General features: G+C 36.5%; 1 protein-coding gene across 1 annotated transcript in view; it reads left to right on the top strand.

Moving 5' to 3' along the window:
• Positions 1-21,970, top strand: part of TTC27 (tetratricopeptide repeat domain 27) — a 133,443-nt gene that overhangs the window by 43,941 nt on the left and 67,532 nt on the right. The window contains exon 9 of the mRNA XM_033011066.2: positions 3,715-3,781. Coding sequence (XP_032866957.1) covers positions 3,715-3,781 — 67 coding nt within the window. The remainder of the gene's footprint in view (positions 1-3,714; positions 3,782-21,970) is intronic.

The raw sequence follows: 21,970 nt of genomic DNA, 5'->3' as shown, positions 1-21,970 counted from the left end.
ATCGTGTCTTTTCTTCAGAGGAAAAAACCAAAACAAATCAGGCACTCTGACACTTTTCACATCTGGCAGATAAGCAAGGAACTTAAAAGTGAAAAGCAGTGTAGTATATGCTTCAAAATGCATTCTTACTATCCCTTGGTAGAATTTACCAAAAGAAAAATCAATGTTTTACCTTTTCTGTCTTGACCATTTTAGACTTTAAGCACTTGAAGGCAGAAGAGGGTTCTCTACTGAAAAGCAGATTCATTACTTCATTTGGGATATTCAGTCACTCTGTAAATAAACTGCAAATTATCGAATTTCGCAAACTTTTTTCTGTGCTGTCTCCTTTCAACTGTCACAGTTCATGTATAATCTCATTAAGTATACTCAGGTATGAAGACAGTGTAAACTCATTAGACAGCCACAGGTTTTACTTGTTCCCCAGAGCCTACAATGTGCTCTGCACACAGCATAAATGTTACATTTGTTATTCTTCGGGAAGAAGAATTACTTTGGCTAAGATCAAGAGGAAAAAAGAAAAACAACAAATCCTTCTGTATTCTACAGGAGGTAGTTGGAGTAGGATGGCAAGAGAGATCAGTGTCATGTTACCCAGTAACATGCACAGTGTAGAGAGAAATTTTAAAGTACAATGTAAAAAATGTCAGCTTATTTCTAGCTTTGAATAAGAAATAGACTCTTCTTTCTTTTATTAGCAAAACAAAACAGTGAAAAATGTAGACTGTAAGTATCATTAAATTGAAGATTTAATTGTTGAGGTTGGAAAAGGACTTCTAGAGATCGTCTAGTCCAGCTTTCCTGCTTGAAACCATCAACTAGAGCAGGTTGCTTATGGGCATGTCTGTTGGACTTTGAGTATCTCTGGGTAACCCCTTCCTGTGCTTTACTACCCTCACATTAATAAAGGTTTTGCTTTTTTTTTTTAATGGAATTTTCTGAATTTCAGTTTGTGCCCAATGTTCTTATTCTTTCATGGGGCACCACTGAGAAGAGTCTGGTTCTGTCTTGTTTACTCCCTGCCATCAGGTATTTATACACATTGATAACATCCCCCTGAGCATTCTTTTCTCTGGGTTAAACCATCTCAGCTTTCTCACCGTCTCTTTGTATGTCACATGCTTCACTATCTTAAGCATCTTTATGGCCCTTTGCTGGGCTTGCTCCAGTATGTCCACATCTCTCTTGAACTGAGGAGCCCAGAGCTGGTGACAGTACTCCAGGTGTGGTCTCGCCAGCGCTGAGTAGAGTGCTTCCCTCCCTCAAGTAGAGGATCACCTCCCTCGACTTGCTGGCAGCGCTCTTCCTAATGTGGACCAGCAGGTGTTGGATGACTTTGCCCCAAGGACACATTGCTGGCTCATGTTCAACTCTAGTTTTCACCAGGACCTCAGGTCCTTTTCTGCCAAGCTCATTACCAGATGGTCTGCCTGTAGCCTGTACTGGTGCATGGGGCTGTTCCTCCCCAGGTGCAGAACCTTGCATTGTGTCCCATCATCAAGGTCATTAATGAAGATGTTAAACATAATTTGATCCTGGGGTGCACCACAAATCGCTGACCTCCAGCTGGACTTTATGCTGCTCGTCATAATCCTTTGAGACTGGCGGTTCATCTGGTTTTCAATGCACCATGCTGTGCATTTACCTAGCCCATATTGTAATGGAAGACAGTATCAAGTGCCTTTTCAAAGTCAAAATAAAGTCTGCCAATCTAGTCATCTCATCATGGAAGGCTATCTCATTAATCAAGCATGATTTCTTCTACCTAACTGCATGCAGACTACTCTGTCTCCTTGTCCTTCATATCACAGATTGATTGAGGTTGGAAGGCACTGCTAAGGATCATCTTGTCTAACCCCTTGCTCAAGCAAAGTCAGGACTTGGCATTTCCCTTTGCAAAACTACATGAGATTCCTGTCAGACTTTCTCCAGCTTGTCAAGATCTCTTTGGATTGTAGCAAAAGCTGCTGGTAGATCAGCTGCTCCTCTCAATTTGTGCCATCTGCAAACTTGCTGAGGGTACACTCTGCCACATTAACCAGATTCTTAATAAAGATGTTGAACAGTGTTGGACTCTGTATTCACCCCTGGGGTTCATGACTAGTTACTGACTTCCAACTAGACTTTGTACTGCAGATCCCAACCCCCTGGGCCTACCTGTTAAGCCAGTTTTCAGGCTACCTCACTCCCTGCTCATCAACTTCTTCATGAGGATCTTATGGGAGGCAGTGCTGAAAGCCTTACCGAAGTCCGGGTAGGCAATGTCCTCTGCTCTCCCCAAATCTACCAACACAGTCATTTCATCACAGATGTTATCAAGGTGGTCAAGCATAACTTCCCCTTGGTGAATCTGTATTGATTCCATGTGTTAGGAATTGGTTAACTGGTTAATTGTTAGGAATTATGTCCATGTGTTAGGAAATGGCTTCAAGGAGGATTTGCTTCATGTCGTTTCCAAGGAATGAGGTGAGGCTATCCTGGGTCCTCCTTTTTGCTCTTGCTTGAAGGTAAGAGTGACATTTGTTTTCTGTCAGTCCTCAGGAACCTCTCTTCATCACTATGACGTTTCAAAGATCAAGTTTTCAACAGGCACCCTCTATTCTATACCTTGTTCTTGTGGCTAGTAACAAGGTTTTAATCAAAGTATTGAGTGTTATTTCTGCAATGGCAATTGTATCATATATATAAAGAATTAACAAAATAGCAAGAAAAAAGTAAGATCGGAGCAAAGTCTTGTTTCTGGAAGTAAGGTATGCAGTGTAGGGAGTGTTGTTTCAATCTGTGACCTATTTCCACAATTAATATATCTTTGCAATTTTAAACTAGAATATGAAGCCTGCTGCAACATTTAAGGAATAACACGATGAATTTAAGCTTATGTATTGTCAGTCATGTATATAGGCAGTATATAGGTTTGGTGATGATCCACATTGTGGTATGATTTAGGATATATTTTCACTTGATATCTTTTTACAGAAAGCTTGAACTCTATTGCTCTCTGTGCCACTTGGAGGTATCTCTTGTAGTGTATTTATAAATGTTAGTGGGCTGTTGTCTAAGGAGAACATCTACCCATGCAGAGTTGTAAGCCCGATTTATTTATCTATAACCTCTGGAAACATGTCCCACTGTGAATAAAATAATTTTAATTCTCATTTCTGTGTATTTGTTTGGTTTTCCCACTTTGTGTACCACTAGATAGTGGTAATACGTGTTAGTGAGAAATGGACCCTGTGGTCATGTTCCTTGAGTGACTAGAAAGAGGGTGTTTGAGATTACTGTTTAGCACTTTTTGAGCATTAGTGTTTTTTTGCTTTGCAGAATGTGTGTTCAATTAGTCATGGAATTTTAACTGAAAACAGAGAATGGGTTTAAAATTGTTTAGGATTTGTAAAATTGTTATTGCCAGAAGCTTAAACTGAGTATTTCAATTTAGAATGGTGTTGGAAAGGTGCTACTAAAATATCTTGGTCCCCTAAATGGTTCTGGTTTTGTTTTGTTTTGTTGTTTGTTTTTTTGTTTGTTTTGTTTTTTTTTTTGTTTTTCTGTGACTGCTCCTAGGTCTAAGCCTTCTTCTGCACATACCATACTCCCATTTGTCATTGTAACAGTTTTCCAGAATGTCCTTTAGATTTCTGCAAGTTTGAAAAACGTGTTCTGCATAGTGGTATTCTAAATACTAAATCATCTTTTTTTTTTTTTTTTTCGTTACAGTATAGACTTCCAAAAGAACAATCCAATACACAAATTAACTGAAGAGGAACTTCTGGCTTTTACTTCAGTAAGTAACTTATCTGGACTTCCTAGTAAACATGTTTTCACTTAAAATTTAAATTGAGTACTAAGCAGTAAACTGTCAATCACATCAATTGTGAAACTGTTTGTAAACCGAATCTAGTCATGACTCAGTCATTTCATTAACTTTTTCTTATTTCAAGAAATTAAAGTGATGAAGTTCGACTAGTTTTCAGCCATCATGCAGGATAAGCTTGACATCAACAAATTTAATTTCCCCTGAAAACACATGAAGTTTTTCTTATGGATTTATTTTAGTTTTTATTAACTAGATGAATTATAATGTAATATTAGACCATGCATTTTTACAGCAAACTTCCTATGGTACTGGCGTTGAAAGTGTTCTTCTCTGAACAGTAGTTAAGTGGAGTTTAAAAGGAATTTCTGTTTTATTGTCAGATTTATTCAGTCTATGTATCAGATGTTCTGCTTAGACATGTTTCTTCCCAGTTCAATGGCTGATTTGCTGTAGAACAATTCCGTAACTTCCAAAGAAGCCCTGAAAATTCGAACTCAATATTTTTTTCAATGTAATTTTTTTTACTCAAAATACAGTTTGCTTCCTTCCTTGATCTTTTCTGCTCTTTTGTGTTTTTCAACAGTAGCTTGGGGGATGGAGGAGGAAAGGCCAGTGACTATATTGCCATTTTTGCTTACTTTCCACGATGTTAGACTTTAGCTTTAGTGCAGTAAAGAAGGCTTGCTCTCTTACCCAAGCCTTCTAGTCTGGGCCCCTTTTGCTATAGTAGTGCCATTTGAAAAAGTAAGTTCTTATTAAGAGTTTGCAGATAGGATATCAGCAAAAATCTCTTTGACTTCAACTGAGCTAGAATTTTATCACTGACACGTGTAGTTATGTGAAAAGAATATGGACAGTAATCTAAGGTTACCTGTGGTAATGTTTGGTTGGGGATTTTTGTGACGGTAAAAGGAAGTTCAATCTGTAAAAAAAGAAAATCCTAATCTTTTTGTTAGATAAATGTAGAATGGGTTGGTTTTAATGTTTGTTTAGGTCCCTATGCTAATACAGCATGTGTAAGATCTGCGTGAGGGAGGTGAGTGAATCACTATAAACCAGGTTGGTTTATGTAGGTTTTCTATTTGTTGCTACAGTGATCTTAGGGATTTTTTACAATATAGTTTCTAAGGTGTTTTGTTTTTTTAAAAGGTGGGAATAGAGAGCAAGAAAAAATTGAAATGAAGAAAAAATGACTGTCCACTCTCACTTCATATTGTAGTAATTGAACTATCCTGTAACAACATTAAAGTATGATTACCATTAAAGGAGGGGAAAAAGCTTACAGAAATAATAAATTTATACAAATTAAGCAAATGCACACATAGAAAAGGCCATAAGAATGAAAAAAAATTATGAACTGTCTACTGCAAGCTTTTTCAAAAAAATGGAGTAACAAAGTATATTTTGTTTTGCAAAAATGTTTATGCAAGTCTATGAAATTAAGACATGCATATAATCTCATTAAAACAAACCCTGCTATTTTTGTTGTTAAAATAATATACTTTCAATTGAGAGTTTTCTGTGAAAACTCACAATTTTGCTTATCCTATTTTATTTCCTGTCAAACTTCCTGGAGTTTTTTTTTTTTTTTCTATACTTCCTGCTTCAGTCTTCCCACTGCCCATTATTGTTTGCGTAATTCTTGGGTGGAAAAGCAGCCATTACATTCCTGAATCTTGGAATAACTTCTCCATATATTCTATTGTTTTAATATTAAATGGAATGATATTGTGGTAGCAGAACATGTTTACAAAAATTGACCCTACTCCTCTAATGGTGTACTTTCCAGAATAATTAAACTAAGGGTGGGGTTTAGCAGTTTTAACATGAGTTTTCAAACATTTAATCACTCTTCAAATTTTACAACAGAGGAGAAATAGTCAAGGTAGTTCATATACGAGGCAAGAAAGATAATCAGCATTACTGTGATCTTTTATCTGACATTGCTTGGCAGATTGTATTACCTGTTTTCTGAGGTGCTGGGTGAATGCATAATGATGAGAAAATTAAACTGCACTTTTCTGCCATCTAGTGGCTGATTCCTCAAAAATCACAGGACAGACGCTGAACTTCCTCAAATATTCATTGCAGTGACTGTTGGGGAGCTTATGTTTTCATTAATTTATTTATCTCTTTATAGAACTTCTAAGTCAGCTACAGTCTGCTACACCCTTGTAAGATCAGCAACCACTCTCAGGATAGATCTCCAGAGAAACACAGCTGAATGATATGGGTAGGCTTCCCTACCATTTTGTGTTCCTAGTAGCAGAAAAGAAAGGTCTGTAGGAAAAAATGAACAGGAATGTAGATCTCACTAGTAGTGCAGAATTCAGTGGACAGCAGTGACTTAAAGAAGTAGCTGGTAGCCTAAAAATTAGAGGAAATAAATTTCAATATCAGAATAGTGTTCTTTTAAACTTTTGCTTAATGTTTCCAAGTTAACTGGATGTAGGGATGCAATTCAATCTTTAAACCGTTCATTGTTTTCTCTTTTGATCTCAACCTGTGCTGCCAAGACACAAACAAGAACAAGTATGAATTGTAACTTTACCATCCTAAATCTTTCATCGAAACTGAAAGCAGGAGTCAGATAATAGCTTATGTAAGTTCTTTTCAATAAAGGCATCTTCTGTGGAGTTTGCACCTGAGCCTAAAATTGTGGATAGTCACTGCAGAATTTATTGATAAAATCTCTGAGCTCTTTTGCACCTTAGCTCCACCTTACCAAGACAAGCAAATTCATCACACTGTAATCCCTGCCAGTAGGGATATTCTGTGTGAATGTTAGCACAACCTTGGTTCTTAATGTGCCTACTAGCTGAGTAAGTGACACTGCAAATTTTACCACATGTATTTAAGGTATTTACCAAGCTTTGGTACTACTAGTGAAACAGGCAAATGAGCACTATATCAATGCTGCTCTAGTAATTTCTTTAGCATCATTTAAACTGCTAAATGCGTGCGTGTGTGTGTGTGAGCAGGCATCTTCTCAGCCTACATGTGGATTCCTAAATCTGCAGGCTGGTTAGATGGTTGTCATGCATTCATCTGATATCTGCTGAAATTTATGTTTCATGAAGAAAGGAGGGTATTTCAAGATATCTTAAGAAACTTGAGAAATTGTAAGGCATTTTTAATAGATCATTGAATCGTCAAGAGATCCTCTTGCTTTGGACATTGCAAAACAAATGCATGTGACCTGCAATTTCTCTTGAGCAGAGAGAATTAAGGTCCAGGTAGTATGAGAGGGAAAGGATGATCAAAGTGAGCTCAAGTAGATAATGTGGTCATGCCTCTTACTAGGTGTAATTTGGCTAACAGGCATTGTAAACTTCCCTTTATATCTGTTGAAGTTGAAAATGAATAGATCTGTGTGAGAGAGAGAACTCAAACAACATAGCTTACAGTCCTATAATTAACACTGTTAGTCACTTCTTGGTGACTACAGTCAAATACAAAAGGATTGCTGCTTTTCATTTCCTGGAATCATTTGAGAACTAGTTGTCATTGTCCTAAAAATACTAATTTCTGTAACTAATAATTACTTCTAGTGTTGCTAATTTTTGAAGCAAGGTGTGGAGGTGTATCAGATCCTCTGTTCTTGTGTACGTAGTCTCACTGGCTGGGATAACTCCTCTCAGTACAATAATTTGGACTTTACTGCTTGAGGTTTTCTAGTCAAGTCTGTTCACCTGTCAGCAACATAATATTTCTGCTTTTAAGATGTTAATCTGTAGTGGAAATTAGATACATTTGATTTTCTTTTTCTACTTATAGTTAAATTGCTGACTTGATATCTTTGTGAGAATTAATATAGCTCACATGCATTTAAGAGTAAACACGAAACTAAACATTTGATTTTAAGGGGAATTAAATATTCTTTTTCTCACACATAATGGCTTAGGGAAATAGTTATAATGTTTTTATTTAATTCTATTATGGTAAGCACTTAGACTCCTAAGAAATCTAACATTTTATTTAGAAATCAAATATCACACAAGCTGCTTCAGAGATAGTTATGCATATAGTATTTGGCAAACTTCCTGATTTAGCTAACTGAATGTTGCATTTAAAAGCCATTTTTAAGAGGGAAAAAGGAGGACGGTAAACCAGTAGTGAAACCCAGTGCTTCTCTGTTAGAATTACTGGTTTCTTCCTTATAATAAGCTTTTTTACTCAGAGCTTTCTGTATAGGAAGTATACAATGCAAGAGACCAAAGAACTAACTCAGTACTGCTTTCATGTTGAGGTTTTGTAGCTTAGATTACTCCCAGCTCCCCAAGTGAGTTTTACAATGCCTAAATATGCTTCTTTATCCTATCTTTAATTTCAGTGGATTGTTTTCAATGTAAAAATACAAATGTGAACTATGCTGGGTTTTATATTGGGCAGCAGTTTTGCCCTAGAAGTTCTCAAATCCATCACTGATTTTAGGGAAAAAAATGCTTTTCACAAATGAGCAGAAGGTCTTAAAATCAATTCTATTTAATATTTGCTGTTTGCATTATTTTGAATAAGTAATGCAGTTAATATACCAAAGAGGAGAATAAATGAACAACACTGTTATATAAATGTACAAGATATTTCAGTGTATTTTTTTAAAAGAACTTTTTAAAAATTACATTTAAAGCTTTATAGAACATGTCAGTCATATGAACATAAATGTTAGAACAGGAAACTAAATATTTCTGAACTGTAAAAGAGTTCCAGGAACATATGAAAGTTCCATGTAAGAACTGGTAAATCTTCCTTTATGTTTTAACTTGAAGGTTATGGAGTTATTGTAGGGAAATAGGTCAAGGATCAAATACTAGATGGTGCTACATTTTTCTCCTACAAAAGAAAAAAAGTATTTGTGTTTTTTAAAAAAGAACAACCTCATAAGATTAGACTCTGCAGTTACAGGTTCTTACAACTTTCTCTAAAGCTTATACTGTAGCTTATAGGTTACATACTGGGGAGGCAATTCAGTGTTTCATGGTCTGATAGGACACTTCAACAGAATATCCAGGATCAAGGAGCTGTAGCTGATCTTTCACATTACACCTTCCCTCTGCCCTAGCCCTCGCATTGTCCAGGAGAAATGGGCTTTGTGGTAAATGTGATAAGCACTTAGCCCAGTGTGGGAGGATGTTACTTTTTTTCCCTTACTAGTGTGTTATAATCAGGAGAATCTGACAGGTAGCAATAGTGTTAATCTATAAGGGACTGAGGAGAAAAACTAGCCAGAAGCTCTGGAAGAGAAGCCTCTTGCTTTGTGCTTCCCACATCTTAGCCCTGTATCTGTATCCTTTGGGATCTATAGAAGATGAGAAGGAAAAGAAACGGGACAGTAGAAAATTTAGTTGCGTTGGTTTGTTGTACTCATGAGACTTCTGTCATTTATGGAGAGTAGAGCAGTTGATTTGTTTATGAAATGGTGAAAACTGGGAAAGGAAGCTCTGGCAGCTCTTCTGTCTTTCGACACTTTGAACAGGTGAGAATATCTTCCTTAAAGAGGGAAAAAAGGTGTAATAGCTTTTATTTTGCTCAGGGTACAAACCTTTATATTTATTCACTGTCTTCTAACAAAAATACCTGATCATTCTGAAATTGTGTAATGGCATGAAGGATACCAATGTCTGATCGAGGACTTGGAGAATGTGGAGGGAGTCTGTCAAAATCCAAGGAATACTGTGTATTCCAAAGATGAACCAGATAGGAATATTTCATCTTTTGTTTTTCCACTGTATTGAGCTACTGATTTCATAAGAGGCTGTTTTTACTAACAAATTTGAGAATGGTTGGACAGATTATTTTTTTTTTTCAGATGTGGCCATTTATTGAGTGTAATAGAAACTGATATTGTATGATACCTTAGAAAATCACAGCAAAGAATTATAGTGCGCATTTTGTTGAGAGTGTGTGTGTGTGTATATATGCATATATGAATACTTTCTCTGGTTTCCACTGTAGGGAGGGGGCTTTGGGAGGAGGGAGTAGAAGGTAGAAATGGGAATGGCTTGTTTTTCTCATCTTTTGTATGGTATTTATGATATTAACATGGAACTAGGGAGCAATCAGTTCACAGCATACGATATTTTTAATGTTAAGCCTTCCTATCAAAATCTTTATAAAACTAACATGCCAGTTTGGTTTCTGAAGTGAAGTTGTTTATATAGCTTAAATAAAAGCGGTGCATTTTTCTCTGCTGAGAAAATGGCTGCAGTTTTCTTTGTTTTATAACTAGCAAGAGTATTGAAAAGCTCATTAAGAGTGCCATGTGTCTCTACTGCTGTAACATTCGTGGCTTTATAAAAAGTCTCTTTCACTTCTTTTCTAAGCTGTGTTGCCCATTTTGAATAGCCTCTGTTGGTTACAAGATTATAACACTGCAAAGACTTTCTCACAGCAAATCCCTGCTAGTACTAGTAAGACCGTTTTTTTAACTAAATTAATTCAAAGCTATTCTTTTTTTTTTTTTTTTTTTTTTTTTTTTTTTTTTCTTCTAAGCACTTTTATTCAAAACTCTGAATCATTTTTCAGGAATGTCAGGATCTAAACACTTGCTGCTAATTTGATGCATGTATGCTTTCTGGCCCATCACACGTTACTGGGAAATTGAGTTGAGTATAGAAAAGGAGAAACTGTGTCTTTCTGCTGGAGTATCATGTGCAAAGACTCAACTAGATTTCTTGGAAGCTTATTCACAAAGTGTCTGGTACTTATGTTTACAATGCACTGTGAATAGAAAATTAACCCAGTGTTGTCAGTGATTTTTAGTGCTGTTGTATTCATTTAGATGTTTTAGGGTAAAGCACCTTGGTGCTGTAGTACATGTGTTGTAGGGCAGGGGGGAACCTTACATTCCATTCCAAAACTGGGATTAAGTAACAGTCTGTTTGAAGTTGGTTTATTTTACAAAATATCAGATTTCAACATAATTGACACTTCTATCCCTTTCAACTTTGTTCTCCTCTGTGGTCTACATTCTTCCCTGAATCCATGGGATCCACAGCTCTGCTTGCATCATATCTTACAGGAGATGATTCTTGATTTATTGTGTGCCTTTCTGAGCAGAAAGAAATTTGGGATAGCCTTTCCTTTCTAGAATAGTCTGCTCTTTCGTATAATCAGTACAGAATTACTCAAGCAATAGATTTTAGTGGTCTCAGTGAAACCGCAGTGGTAAGAGAACATGAAAATCATGTTTAAATATTAATAGATTACTTGCTCGTCTAAGGATTTAAGAAGTTAAGCAGGCAAATCTGATGACAGTAACATTTTTTCCCACAGCAGCCTTTCTTCTCCCCCTCCTCCTTCCTCTTTATCTATCAGCAGCTCACTTATTTTTTTTCTATCAACCTCTCTGACAGCCAGTTGACATGTCACAGGCTTCCCTTCCCCCTCTCATGTCCTTCAGCAGTTATAACTATTATAATTTACTTCAGCAAGAAAGATGTCATTGCAACAAGAAGATGAAATTAAGCCCCCTCTCCAACAAAATGATGTATGAGATATCATCTGAAAGGAATAAAACATTCTCACTACTGTGTAGTGCTTAATATTCCTTTTTTGACAATATTCTGATAATCAGTTCAATTCATATGTTATAAGTACTAGCAGTCAATTTTTTTAGTGATTTATATTCTACTGAGCTGCCTGTTTCGCTGGGAGGGGGCAGGTAAACTAAACAAAGGATAAATCCAAGTCTCCCTTTTCATTTTTGCTCTTTTACCGTATGTGAGGAAGAATTACTCTTAAAGTTTATTTAGCTGTCATAATGTCTTGCCCTCATCTCCTCTGCCTAGTTTTAGTATTGTCCCTTCATTTGTTTTTTTTTTTCCTAACCCAACATTTTTAATCTTGCTTGTTCTGTACCATCTGAAAAAATCAGGGTGATTGAGTTCTTGTTTGCCGGTCAACTTGCTACTGTCTCTAAGCAACTGAGTTTAATTTTCTCTGATTATATAATGTTTGTAGTTTGGACTGAAGTAGAACATTTCTCATATCAGCACCCCAAACATTCCTTCTGACCTACATTAAAGATGAAATATTGAAAAAGTAACAAAATTTTTTTTGACTTGCTTCACAATTCATTGCAGTCATGAACTATGTATTTTTTCTTCCCCCTCAAGATGTCTGAACTGTGCAAATCTGATACTCCTTGATTCATTTATGATCACTAAAATGTCACATCTGTTTTTTTAAAAAAGAAAATCATGTGCAATCAACTCTAGCTATTCTTCTATTCTAGCTGTTTTAGGAAAAACATAAGACAAACTCTATAATAAATCTATCTTACCCTGCTTCTGCACGAATTCCTTTTTCTGTTCCCCCAAAACTGAGGATGAAAACCTGAAATGTCTCCAATGATTTATTTTATGTATTTATTGTTCCTCTGGATTTTTCAATCCTGAAGTTTTAGGTAGCCAAGCTACAAGAAGGGATTTCTAACTGGTATTTTATTCTAGGAATTTATTGATTTTCAATTTAAGATTTTTGTGGGAAAAAATATATATTTAATCAAGTTCTAAGTCTATATACTGTGGGCTTCTGAAGGGAGATATAAAGGGGAAAGAGTTGGGGGTTTTAACCTATTTTTGAAAAAATTTCCTACACAAACACCCCTATTCTGTTCAGCAATGATCTTGGGTATGTTTTAGCACAATGTGCTGCCCTTGTTTAAGCAGTTAGTTGGCTTCAATATGTTGGAAAAGCATGGTGCCATTTATATTATAGAAGGACAAAGGTTAGGCAGCTCTGATTCTGATATTTCTACAATATTTCCTTTCCTGTCTTTACTATTTAAACTTGCTGATTTTAATAAAAGTGGAATTTTCAAGTGCTTTTGACCAGAAATTAAGAAGCTAGGATTAAATTAATCTGTGAAACATTTAAATATCTGCATGGAGGTTGTATTAAATACATCTGCATGGAGGTTGTATGCACATTTTTTTTTTACTTGTATTTACAGAATGCTTGAATTCTAGAACTGATCATGTACTAAACAGTATATTATGACTAAAGGCAGGGAAAAAAAGCATGTATTCTTGCCAGCAGATCCCATTATTCAGCCTTTTTCTTCCACAAATACATTTTTGCTGGGATAACTTACATACTAATAAATAAAGTGTTACTTTCAATAATTGTTTGTAACATCAAATATGCAAGAAAATTTTCTAAGATAATTTGCATGAAGTGTTTGTGACCTTTATGAAAACTAATTTTCAGTTGTGCGAATACAGGAATAGGAAAGGTTTGTATTCTGTTTATGAAGGTTAGCTCATTGCATCAGGAAATAGAAGAAATGCCAGCTCATTTAGTGGACTGTTCATGCAATGTCTATCATAAATAAGTCTCATGATTACTGTGAGAAAATTCAGTCTTTTTTTCTGTGTATAATTTATACACTTAGCATATATGATAATATGGTATGGCATAAATACTTCTGACATGTTTGGATTGGCTGCATTACTCATGGCAAGTAGAGCTGTTAGTTATGAAGACTATTCACATAAATGCCAATAAAATGTTTAAAGGCATCACGTTCTGTTTGCTTCAATTTGCAAAAATGTTTTAAAAACATTTGAACTATTTCATATTTTCTATCTGTGAAGCTGAGATTTGAGGCCTTTTCTGAACTGAAATAAACATCATGACACTAGATATTAGTTGGTGTATTTTAATGTATTTGAGAAGATTCTACTGCCTTGTCTATGTTATCCTTAATCATGACTTGCATTAATTAAATTGGAACTTGGGCTTTTTTTCTTGAAAGACTTCATGTTTTTTCTTCAGTACTTCATTTAATTTTTCTTCAGTACATTTGTCAGAATATATTGGCCAACACATTCTACAATGACTTCTATCTAGTCTAGACAAAAGGTGAGAGAGAAAATAACATATATTTCTATAAATACACTGTGAAAGACTTGTCTGAACTGCAAAATGAGATGTTTCATTTGAAAATTGCATCACTCCGAGAGGAACAGCATGTGTATTTGTGTTCCCCCAAATTCGTATCATACCCAGTTTGGTTTTTATCATTGGTTAAAACTAAAAATTTCTCTTTGCTTTTGAGTTTAATATATGTTGGTGAAACCCTTTCAGTTTTAGAATAAAGGAAGGAAATACATATAGAAAATTGGTTTTATTTTGTTTTGGACATCTTGCATGTTTGAATCTGTAGCAGGCAAACATTTACTTACGTGTGCATTGAATCTCTAACAGAGCAGTGGAAATGTGAACCTTGGAGGTGCATAACTAAAAAGATTGCCCCTTTTGTTTGTCTAAGGAAAATGTCTTGTAGTTTCTTCAGACTATATATAGGGAAGAATTCTTTTATGAAGAGGGTGCTGAAACATTGGGACAGGTTCCCCAGAGAGGTTATAGATGCTCAATTCCTGGAAACATTCAAGGTCAGGCTGGACGGGGCTCTGAGCAACCCGATCGAGTTGAAGATGTCCCTGCTCATTGTGGGGGGTTGGACTAGATGACCTTTAAAGGTCCCTTCCAACTCAAACTTTTCTGTGATTCTTCATTCAATTTTCACAGTTATTTTAATAACTGCTGTTATTTATGTGAATAATACAGCTGGATAGATGCTAGACAGGTGGGTTTTTACAGGTCTGTGAATCTTCATCCACTACAGCTCACGCTTTTAACTTCTTTCAAATCTAAGCACATCCCGGACACTGCCTTTAGTCTCTAATAAATACGTTCAGAGTCTAGCTTCTCTCTACATGTCTCTGTCAGATACAGGAACGTTACTCACTTTTGCCCACGAAGGCAGGTTTTTCTTTCAAGCTCCCCAGCAGTCTCACTTTTTTCAGTATTAGTCACTTGTGCCTATGTGAGCTTCCCTTTTTGTTTATTCGTCCGTGCCGTATTCCCCTTAGTCCTCCTTTGTCAGCTCTCGCCTCCTGTTTATCTAACTTCTAGTCTTGCTCTCATCTTCCCTAATTCCTTTCTTTTTCACGTATTTCTGACTCTATTCCTTGCCTTCTTCACCTTTGGTTGCTGCTTAAGGAATTAGTCTTCTTAGTAGTCTTTCAGGACCATTGTGTCTTCAGTCTCTGGAAGCAAGGTAGCTGCAGCTTTGTTTTGCTCCTGGAAATTAAACTTTTGCACATAAGGTTTAAAGCCAGACTGCTGGTGACCTGCAGCAGCTTGATCCTATTGCGTGTAATAGGATCAGTAGGTCTTTAAAGAGACAATACTTCCACTGGTGAAGTCAGGAACTGGAAGAAATCAGAAGTTAAACATTTTTTAATGGACATCGAGACTTGTTAATATGCTCTTTCCTGGGAAACTGCTGAGACTGTCCTAGAACTCTAACTGAAATGGTCATCTCCAGACTTTGACCCTGGCCATTTAGCCCACCAAACAGGAATTGAGACATGCCTCTTGCATTCAACATTACACTCATTTGTGAACACCAAGTATTGCAATGTGTGGACTGCTGAATAGTAGAGACTGCAGGCAGAATTCCTGTGGTGGGTGCTGGCATTCCAAACAGGGGAAAACCAGGTATGACACACTCCCTGTAGATTCCTGTCTGGCATTGTGTGGATTTTCCTCTGCTGTGCCTCACCATTACTCTACAGACAGCTGTTCTTGCAGACTGAAAGTTGTAAAGATGTTTTATAGAAATTCTATACTTTGTTCTGACATGGCTTAATAGTAAAGTCAGTGGCAGCCTTACTGTAAATCACTGGGTTAGGCATGTAATTCTTCCTGAATTTTTTGGCTGTTCCTGTTACAGAAAAAAATGTGATAGCCAATTTTGACTAGTTAACTTCATTATAGGATGGGTTCATAAACGGTATTTTTATAATGGAAAAATTATGCAACTGTTAAAGTATTCTTGTGCCATTGACTAATCTTAAAGTTTTCAAATTATGAAAATATTTAAATTGGTTCTTTTCAATAAGATAATTTTATACCTTTTACTGAGGATGTGAAGGAAGCTTTTAAGGCTCCACTGTGTTGTATAGTTTTTGTGGTTGTGCTCCAAATCTGAGAACCAGTATTTTTCTACCCTACATTCTCTTCCTGCAAAAGAGACTCAGTTAAGGTATTTTAAGGATAATTATTGTAAATGCATATTTGTCCTGAACTTATCATTGCAAAAGTAAAGATAAAAGTTTCTGTTACAGTGAGAATCTATGCTGCATCAGATAGATTCTTCCAGAGCCTGTTGATAGACCAAATAAACAGGAAGCATCACTGGCAGTCTATGGAAAAATATAGTGGTGAACTCATAAATGTGAGTAGGCAGGCAGAACTGACAAATCCCACCACCCTGGGCCAGTTGCATAAGGATGCAGGATCTGTCAGGCCGAAGGGACTTTTCCACTAGTTCATAGTGCTGCAAACATTGAGTTTGCCCTGAACAATTCAAAAAAAAAAAAAAAAGGAATGGGAACCTTCATGTGTAGCCTTACCTGGATTTTGCTGAGTAAGAAGTAGTATTTAAGAAAAAAAAAAAAGTGCTTAGAAAGAGTTGACCAACCTAAAGAAAGCATTGATGAGTCACGGTTCTTGTATATAGTCACAGGCAGCAGTACCAGAAATGGAAAGATGAGAAGTCCTAGCTGTCTCCTTGAGGGAATACCTTTCTATCAGCAGAGGAGAAGCTAAGCTATAGCACTGTCTGTTCCAAAAATGCTCCTTGTCAGAGGAGAGGCAAGGCTGAGGGTGGGGTGTAGCAAGCAGGACAAAGGATTTAGGAGCCCACTGTGGTAGCTTCCAGGGGTATACCTAGCAGTGGTAGGACATGTTTCTTCTCCCACCTGGCCAATCTGAATGGAACAAGTTAGAAAATATTCTCCACTGGCACTGATTTTCTATCTTTCACCCTTTTTTCAGTTGTTTCCTCTGTTTGTCTTGAGGCTAAACAGATTGCAATTCCTCAGACAACGTGTACCATTGCATATAGTCCTGAAAGTATCTATCTTTAAGATATCATATATAGCCATTCTCAAACCAAATTCACTGTTTTACTACCTGTGCAGAGAGCAATTTCTTTAATGTGCTTTTCTGTTTTTCAGGATATTATCAAAAGAGCACATGATGTGTTCAGAATCTTGGCACAGACAGTGAAATTCCTGAGGCAGAGCAGTTAAAATGAGAAATTCACTGTCGTTTAAGTACCTAGGGAAATCCTTATCACTGGTACCAAAGAGTTAAAGTCTAGTCTTTTGGATCCAAAAACCTGATTTATTGCTGTTGAGATTGAGCCTTAGGAAATAAATGCAGTACTGTGATGTGGTGTGGAAGTCTGTACTTATGCTGTTTCAGGAGTAAGTCCAAACCACAGACCTGAAAAAGACAATGCTACTACAGTCAAATCTGGCTGAAGTTGTTTTCAGCATAACACAGAATAAGTGATATGTTTGGCGCAACAGAGCGGGTGTCAGTAATGTGGCTGGACTCCATTCTAAGTGAAAATAGGAGCCATATCGTATGTGGTTTATCCTTTTCTGGTCACTGAAAGCAGATTCCTTTAAATAAAACAGTATCTTCTTTCTTCATGACATTTCCTTTTCTTCTTTAGTTTCTTCCTTCTAAAAAAATTGAGAACCTCCAAGGGAAACTTCTGAACTTAAATAGTCTCTCAAAATGAAAAGAAAAACCAAACCAAAATACAACCCAAAAAACAGCTTAAGCAACAGTATGAAAAAATATCCTTTTTTAACTCTTACAAGAGGGTACAATATATATATACCACTTAGTATTATCACAGAGCATGAAGCTCTTAGAAACTTGCTAAATATTATCCCACTGATGCCTGTTAATATGGAATAAATTTAAATGATTTTGCACATCCAGGAGAGATCTGCAGATTGGATATATAAGTAGAACTGAACAAATAATTTGACACACTCAGATAATACGTTTGTACTATTACTAGAAAGTAGAAGGTCATAAGGGGAAAAAAGCATTAAAACATTTTCCTAGCAGAACCTGATTTGAGTTGATTTTTCCAATGTGTCTAAAGTGATTTTGTATTGTGATTTTTGTTCCTTCCATAGATGTCTCTGAAAGTTACGTACCTGCATGCATGCAGATTAAATAACAGACTGCATTATGCAGAGTCAAAGAATCATGTTTATAGATCACTACAAGTGTCTCCCTACTTTTTGTTTCATTTTTGTTCCATGCAAGCTAACATGAGCTTGCTTTTCTGTGTTTCTGTTATATTTAAATCCATACAAAGCTTTCTTTTCTTTCCACTGAAAATTATTCAGTAGGCCTAAATCTTTCTACTCCTTTCACATAGCTTTTTCTGTGGAACTGATGAGGCTTCCCTTGCAAGGGAATGTTTCTCTAGTGCTTGTTTTCTCTGACCTTTTTCTCTGTGAAGTGTATAATGCAATGGATGCTGGGCCACCATTTCAGTTTTGCCTGCAGAGCTACGTTCACAGCTAGCTGGAAAGACAATGATCATGTGCTTGTGTTTCTTCTACTGCTGACTAGAGATCAGATTCCAGTATACCTATGTCTGCATTAAATGACACCCTTTAATTTAATTTTCTTAATACAGAAATGTTTCTGAGTTGCAGGGTTATGGACTGAGACATGAGATTTTCCAAGAAAATACATAGAAACATTCAACTTAGAGAAAGCTCTAGATTCTTAATACCTCTTCAGAAGATATAAAGGCTCTTGCAGGAAGAAGCAGCAGATACAGACTGAGCTTGGGACATCAACATTGTTCTAACAACATTGTTCTTAACCATTTCACTGTACACTACTGAAAAGTGTACTTGCGAAGAGGAAGAGAGGATTGTTTTGATTGGTATTCTTTCTGTGTGTGAGGAAATGTAGATGGATACAGATGAGGGAAAAAGAAAGATGAAGTCTGTTACAGACAACATATCTATATCTGTTAGTAAAAGCTGTAGTTGTAGACCTTTCATATGTTTCTTTTCCCTTCTTGTCCTTCAAAAATAAAATAAAAGTCACTACAGAGGAGAGCTGGCCTAGGATGACTTGAGGTTTCAATGAGACAGTTATGGATAATGGAAGGTAAAGTTAGATGTTCTCCTGATTAATTATCCTTACAATAGCTAAGGCAACCTCATTATGCCTGAATATTAACCAATGTTGCCTTTGCTAGAGAAAACAAGATGAACAAACAAGCTGTGAAGTCTGAGGATATTTTCTTTTGGGAAGTTACCCTTTTTCCTCATCAGGACTTCTAACCGTATTGTCAGCCGAGTATGCTGAGTCTGAGTATTGACTCAACAAAGGAGAGGGATGCTGGTGAATCTGGAGTAACGTTATTCTGTTACTGAGAAGCAGCTGTGTTGGGTTTTTTCAACAAAGAATGTTTTAAGGCTATGTAGAAGGGGTAGCTGAAGAGATACTGAAATGTTTTGATATTTCTCATGAGAATAGTAACACAGTATCTTTGAGCAGATAACAGATTATAGTATTTCCAAAGTTTGGGCAGAGTTGAACTTTTAAAAGTAGCAGATGCATTTATTTTGCTAAAATTTACTCAAGATTCTGTTTTCAATACGCCTTTCCAGTATCTTCAGTGAAAAGTGACAATGTGTAGTCCTTTTAATGCAATTTATTCTTGACTTTCTTTGTCTGGCTTTTATAGTGCCACCTACAGAAATATGATTAATTGCCTTACTTCAGAGGAAATAGTTTTACACAAGGACATGTTTTGTTCTTTTTAAAGAGACAGTTCACTTCAGTAATGGGACCAGTGATTCATATTCCCTTACATGTATTGCTAGCATGCCAGCTAGTATAATACTGAAACTGATTAAATCCATGCAAACACATGTTTCTCAACTTGGTCCTTGCCTTGATTTAAAAACTATAGCAGGATGCTAGGTACACCTTAGGTTTTTTTCATTTTGAAATCTGTGGTCTATAGAGAAAGTCTGGTTTAGAGCGTATCTTTTCCACCACCCAGATTTAGCAGTCATTCCACAAGCGTCTGCAGCCCCGTGACAAACTCAAGGGAACCAAATGAGGTTTGAGACTGAAAGATAGAATAAAAGTATTGAGAACCTCTCTAGAGGATTCATTGGCAATAAGCAGCTCAGTTGGGCATCTAACCAATGTGCATAAGCTAGGAACCTAATTTTCTTCATAAAGTCAGTGGTGAGTAAGAGGCTTTTTCAGGGAGCCCCTAAGGTAATTTCGTGTTCAAAATGGTCTTTTACAGAACCTTCCTGTCATCACTGCCTTGATAAAAAGACCCAGGGGGACTAGCTTCCAAGTTTTCCTGCCTGGTTTTTATTCCGTCAAGTCCTAGGTACTACAGAAATGGCACAAAAGCCAGCACAATTTCCAAGCTGACCTAGCATAAATAATTGCCCAGAAACCATTCTTTGCAAGGTAGATATCAGAAGGAACAAGAGTTACTGCTTAAAACCAGTGCCATGAAGGGGAAATATATTTAGAGTGGCAAGCAGGATGGAATATCATAGAATTACAGAATGGTTTGGGTTGGAAGAGACCTTGAAGATCATCCAGTTCCAAACCCCAGCCATGGGCAGGGACACCTCCCACCAGCCCAGGTTGCTCAAAGCCCCGTCCAACCTGGCCTTGAACCCTTCCAGGGAGGGGGCAGCCACAGCTGCTCTGGGCACCCTGTGCCAGTGCCTCACCACCCTCCCAGTAAGGAATTTCTTCCTTATATCTAATTGATGAGGATTCCTTTGGGTGGATGTTATCAAGAGCTACCCATTTGCTACAGAACACTATTTGAGTGCAGTAAAAAGAAGCTGTGAAAAATACAGTTGAAATGAAATATCATTAGCCTTCTTCTATACACAAGTGGAATATTTTGTAAGTCTTGTGAGAAGAAAGTTTATTCTAGTCTTCCCTTCTAACTTTTGAATTGATTAAACCAGCCACCGAATAACTCTTTATATTGTATTTACTGTGCCTTCAGATGTGATAAATTTCAGGTATGATAAATTCCAGAGAGAATTGGTCACTTGCAAAGTGAGATTAAATGAGATACTCAAGAACTTTAAATTGCATTTAGGTAAGTGCAATGTAATTGCTGCTATATTAAATCTAGCATTCATTTCTATATCAGTCTAGTAATTAACTGTTAAGTAATTAACTGTTTAGCTAAGATGTTTTTAACATCTTCGCATATGTTTTGCTTTATAAAAAGTGTGGACAGACAAAAAGGAAACTTGTAATGACTCTTCATAGCTGCAGGTGGAGGAAAAAGGAACTGTCCACTGTGTGTGTACATATATTTCATTTTTAAAGTCTCAGAATTAATATTTTATTTCAAATGCATTCAGTTATCCAAGACTGTGAAATTATGTATGTGAAACAATCTCATTCAAACACACTGAAGTATATAAAAGTGCAAAAACATCAAGTAGTGTAGTCTTGCTTTAGTAGTTTAATTCAAGAAAATGTACTCTGCATTTATAGTGATGTAATGTTACAACTTGAGTGCTGAGGCTACCAGACAAGACTAGACAAAGCAAATTGTAAAAATACCATTCTAATTAAACTAGTCCCTTGATGCGGATCACTGATCATGTTTTGGCCTTGCTCTTGACTTTTTAACACCGAGAGATGTTTATAATGGCTGTGGCTAAGAGCTTTAAGCCCAGCTCTGCTCATGATCAGCTAACACCTGTTGCGGTGAAAAGCTATTTTAGTTGTACAGTCCCAGGATTAGTTTTATAGACCAAAATAAACCCTTGTCATACAGTTGAGTGAATAGTTTGGGACTTTTGGAAAGAATATGCTGAATGTGTGGTCTAAACCTACTGAAATATATATGGAATATTAAAGCAGTACTGGAAAATGGCACTGTGCACATGCTGATGTTTCAGCCAGTGCAGGAAAATAAATCTCCTCTGTCACTTTAATACTTTCAGAATTTCTGCCTGTCTCTCTGGTTTACCTAACACAATTCTTTTAAAAGAAGATGACGCTTAAATCATATTAATTTGAAGAGACATTAAAAAAAAAAAAATCACAAGTGATCATATGATTGACTCTGTAACATGCTGTCTTGGTGTAACAACTCATTACAATCAATGAAAGACCTAACAAAGGAAAATACAGAACTTCTGCTAATGCGTGTCATACAACCTCGATCCTTGCATAATTTTTTGTTTTCTTGTTACAGTGCAAAGGTCTTGGCTTAATACTCAAAGGTGCCATGTA

Source organism: Tyto alba, unplaced genomic scaffold, assembly GCF_018691265.1.
Source record: "Tyto alba isolate M040663 unplaced genomic scaffold, T.alba_DEE_v4.0 Super-Scaffold_16, whole genome shotgun sequence".
NCBI classification, from domain to species: Eukaryota; Metazoa; Chordata; class Aves; order Strigiformes; family Tytonidae; genus Tyto; species Tyto alba.
Note: the sequence above shows the minus strand (reverse complement) of the source record. Positions and strands in the feature narration are given on the sequence as shown.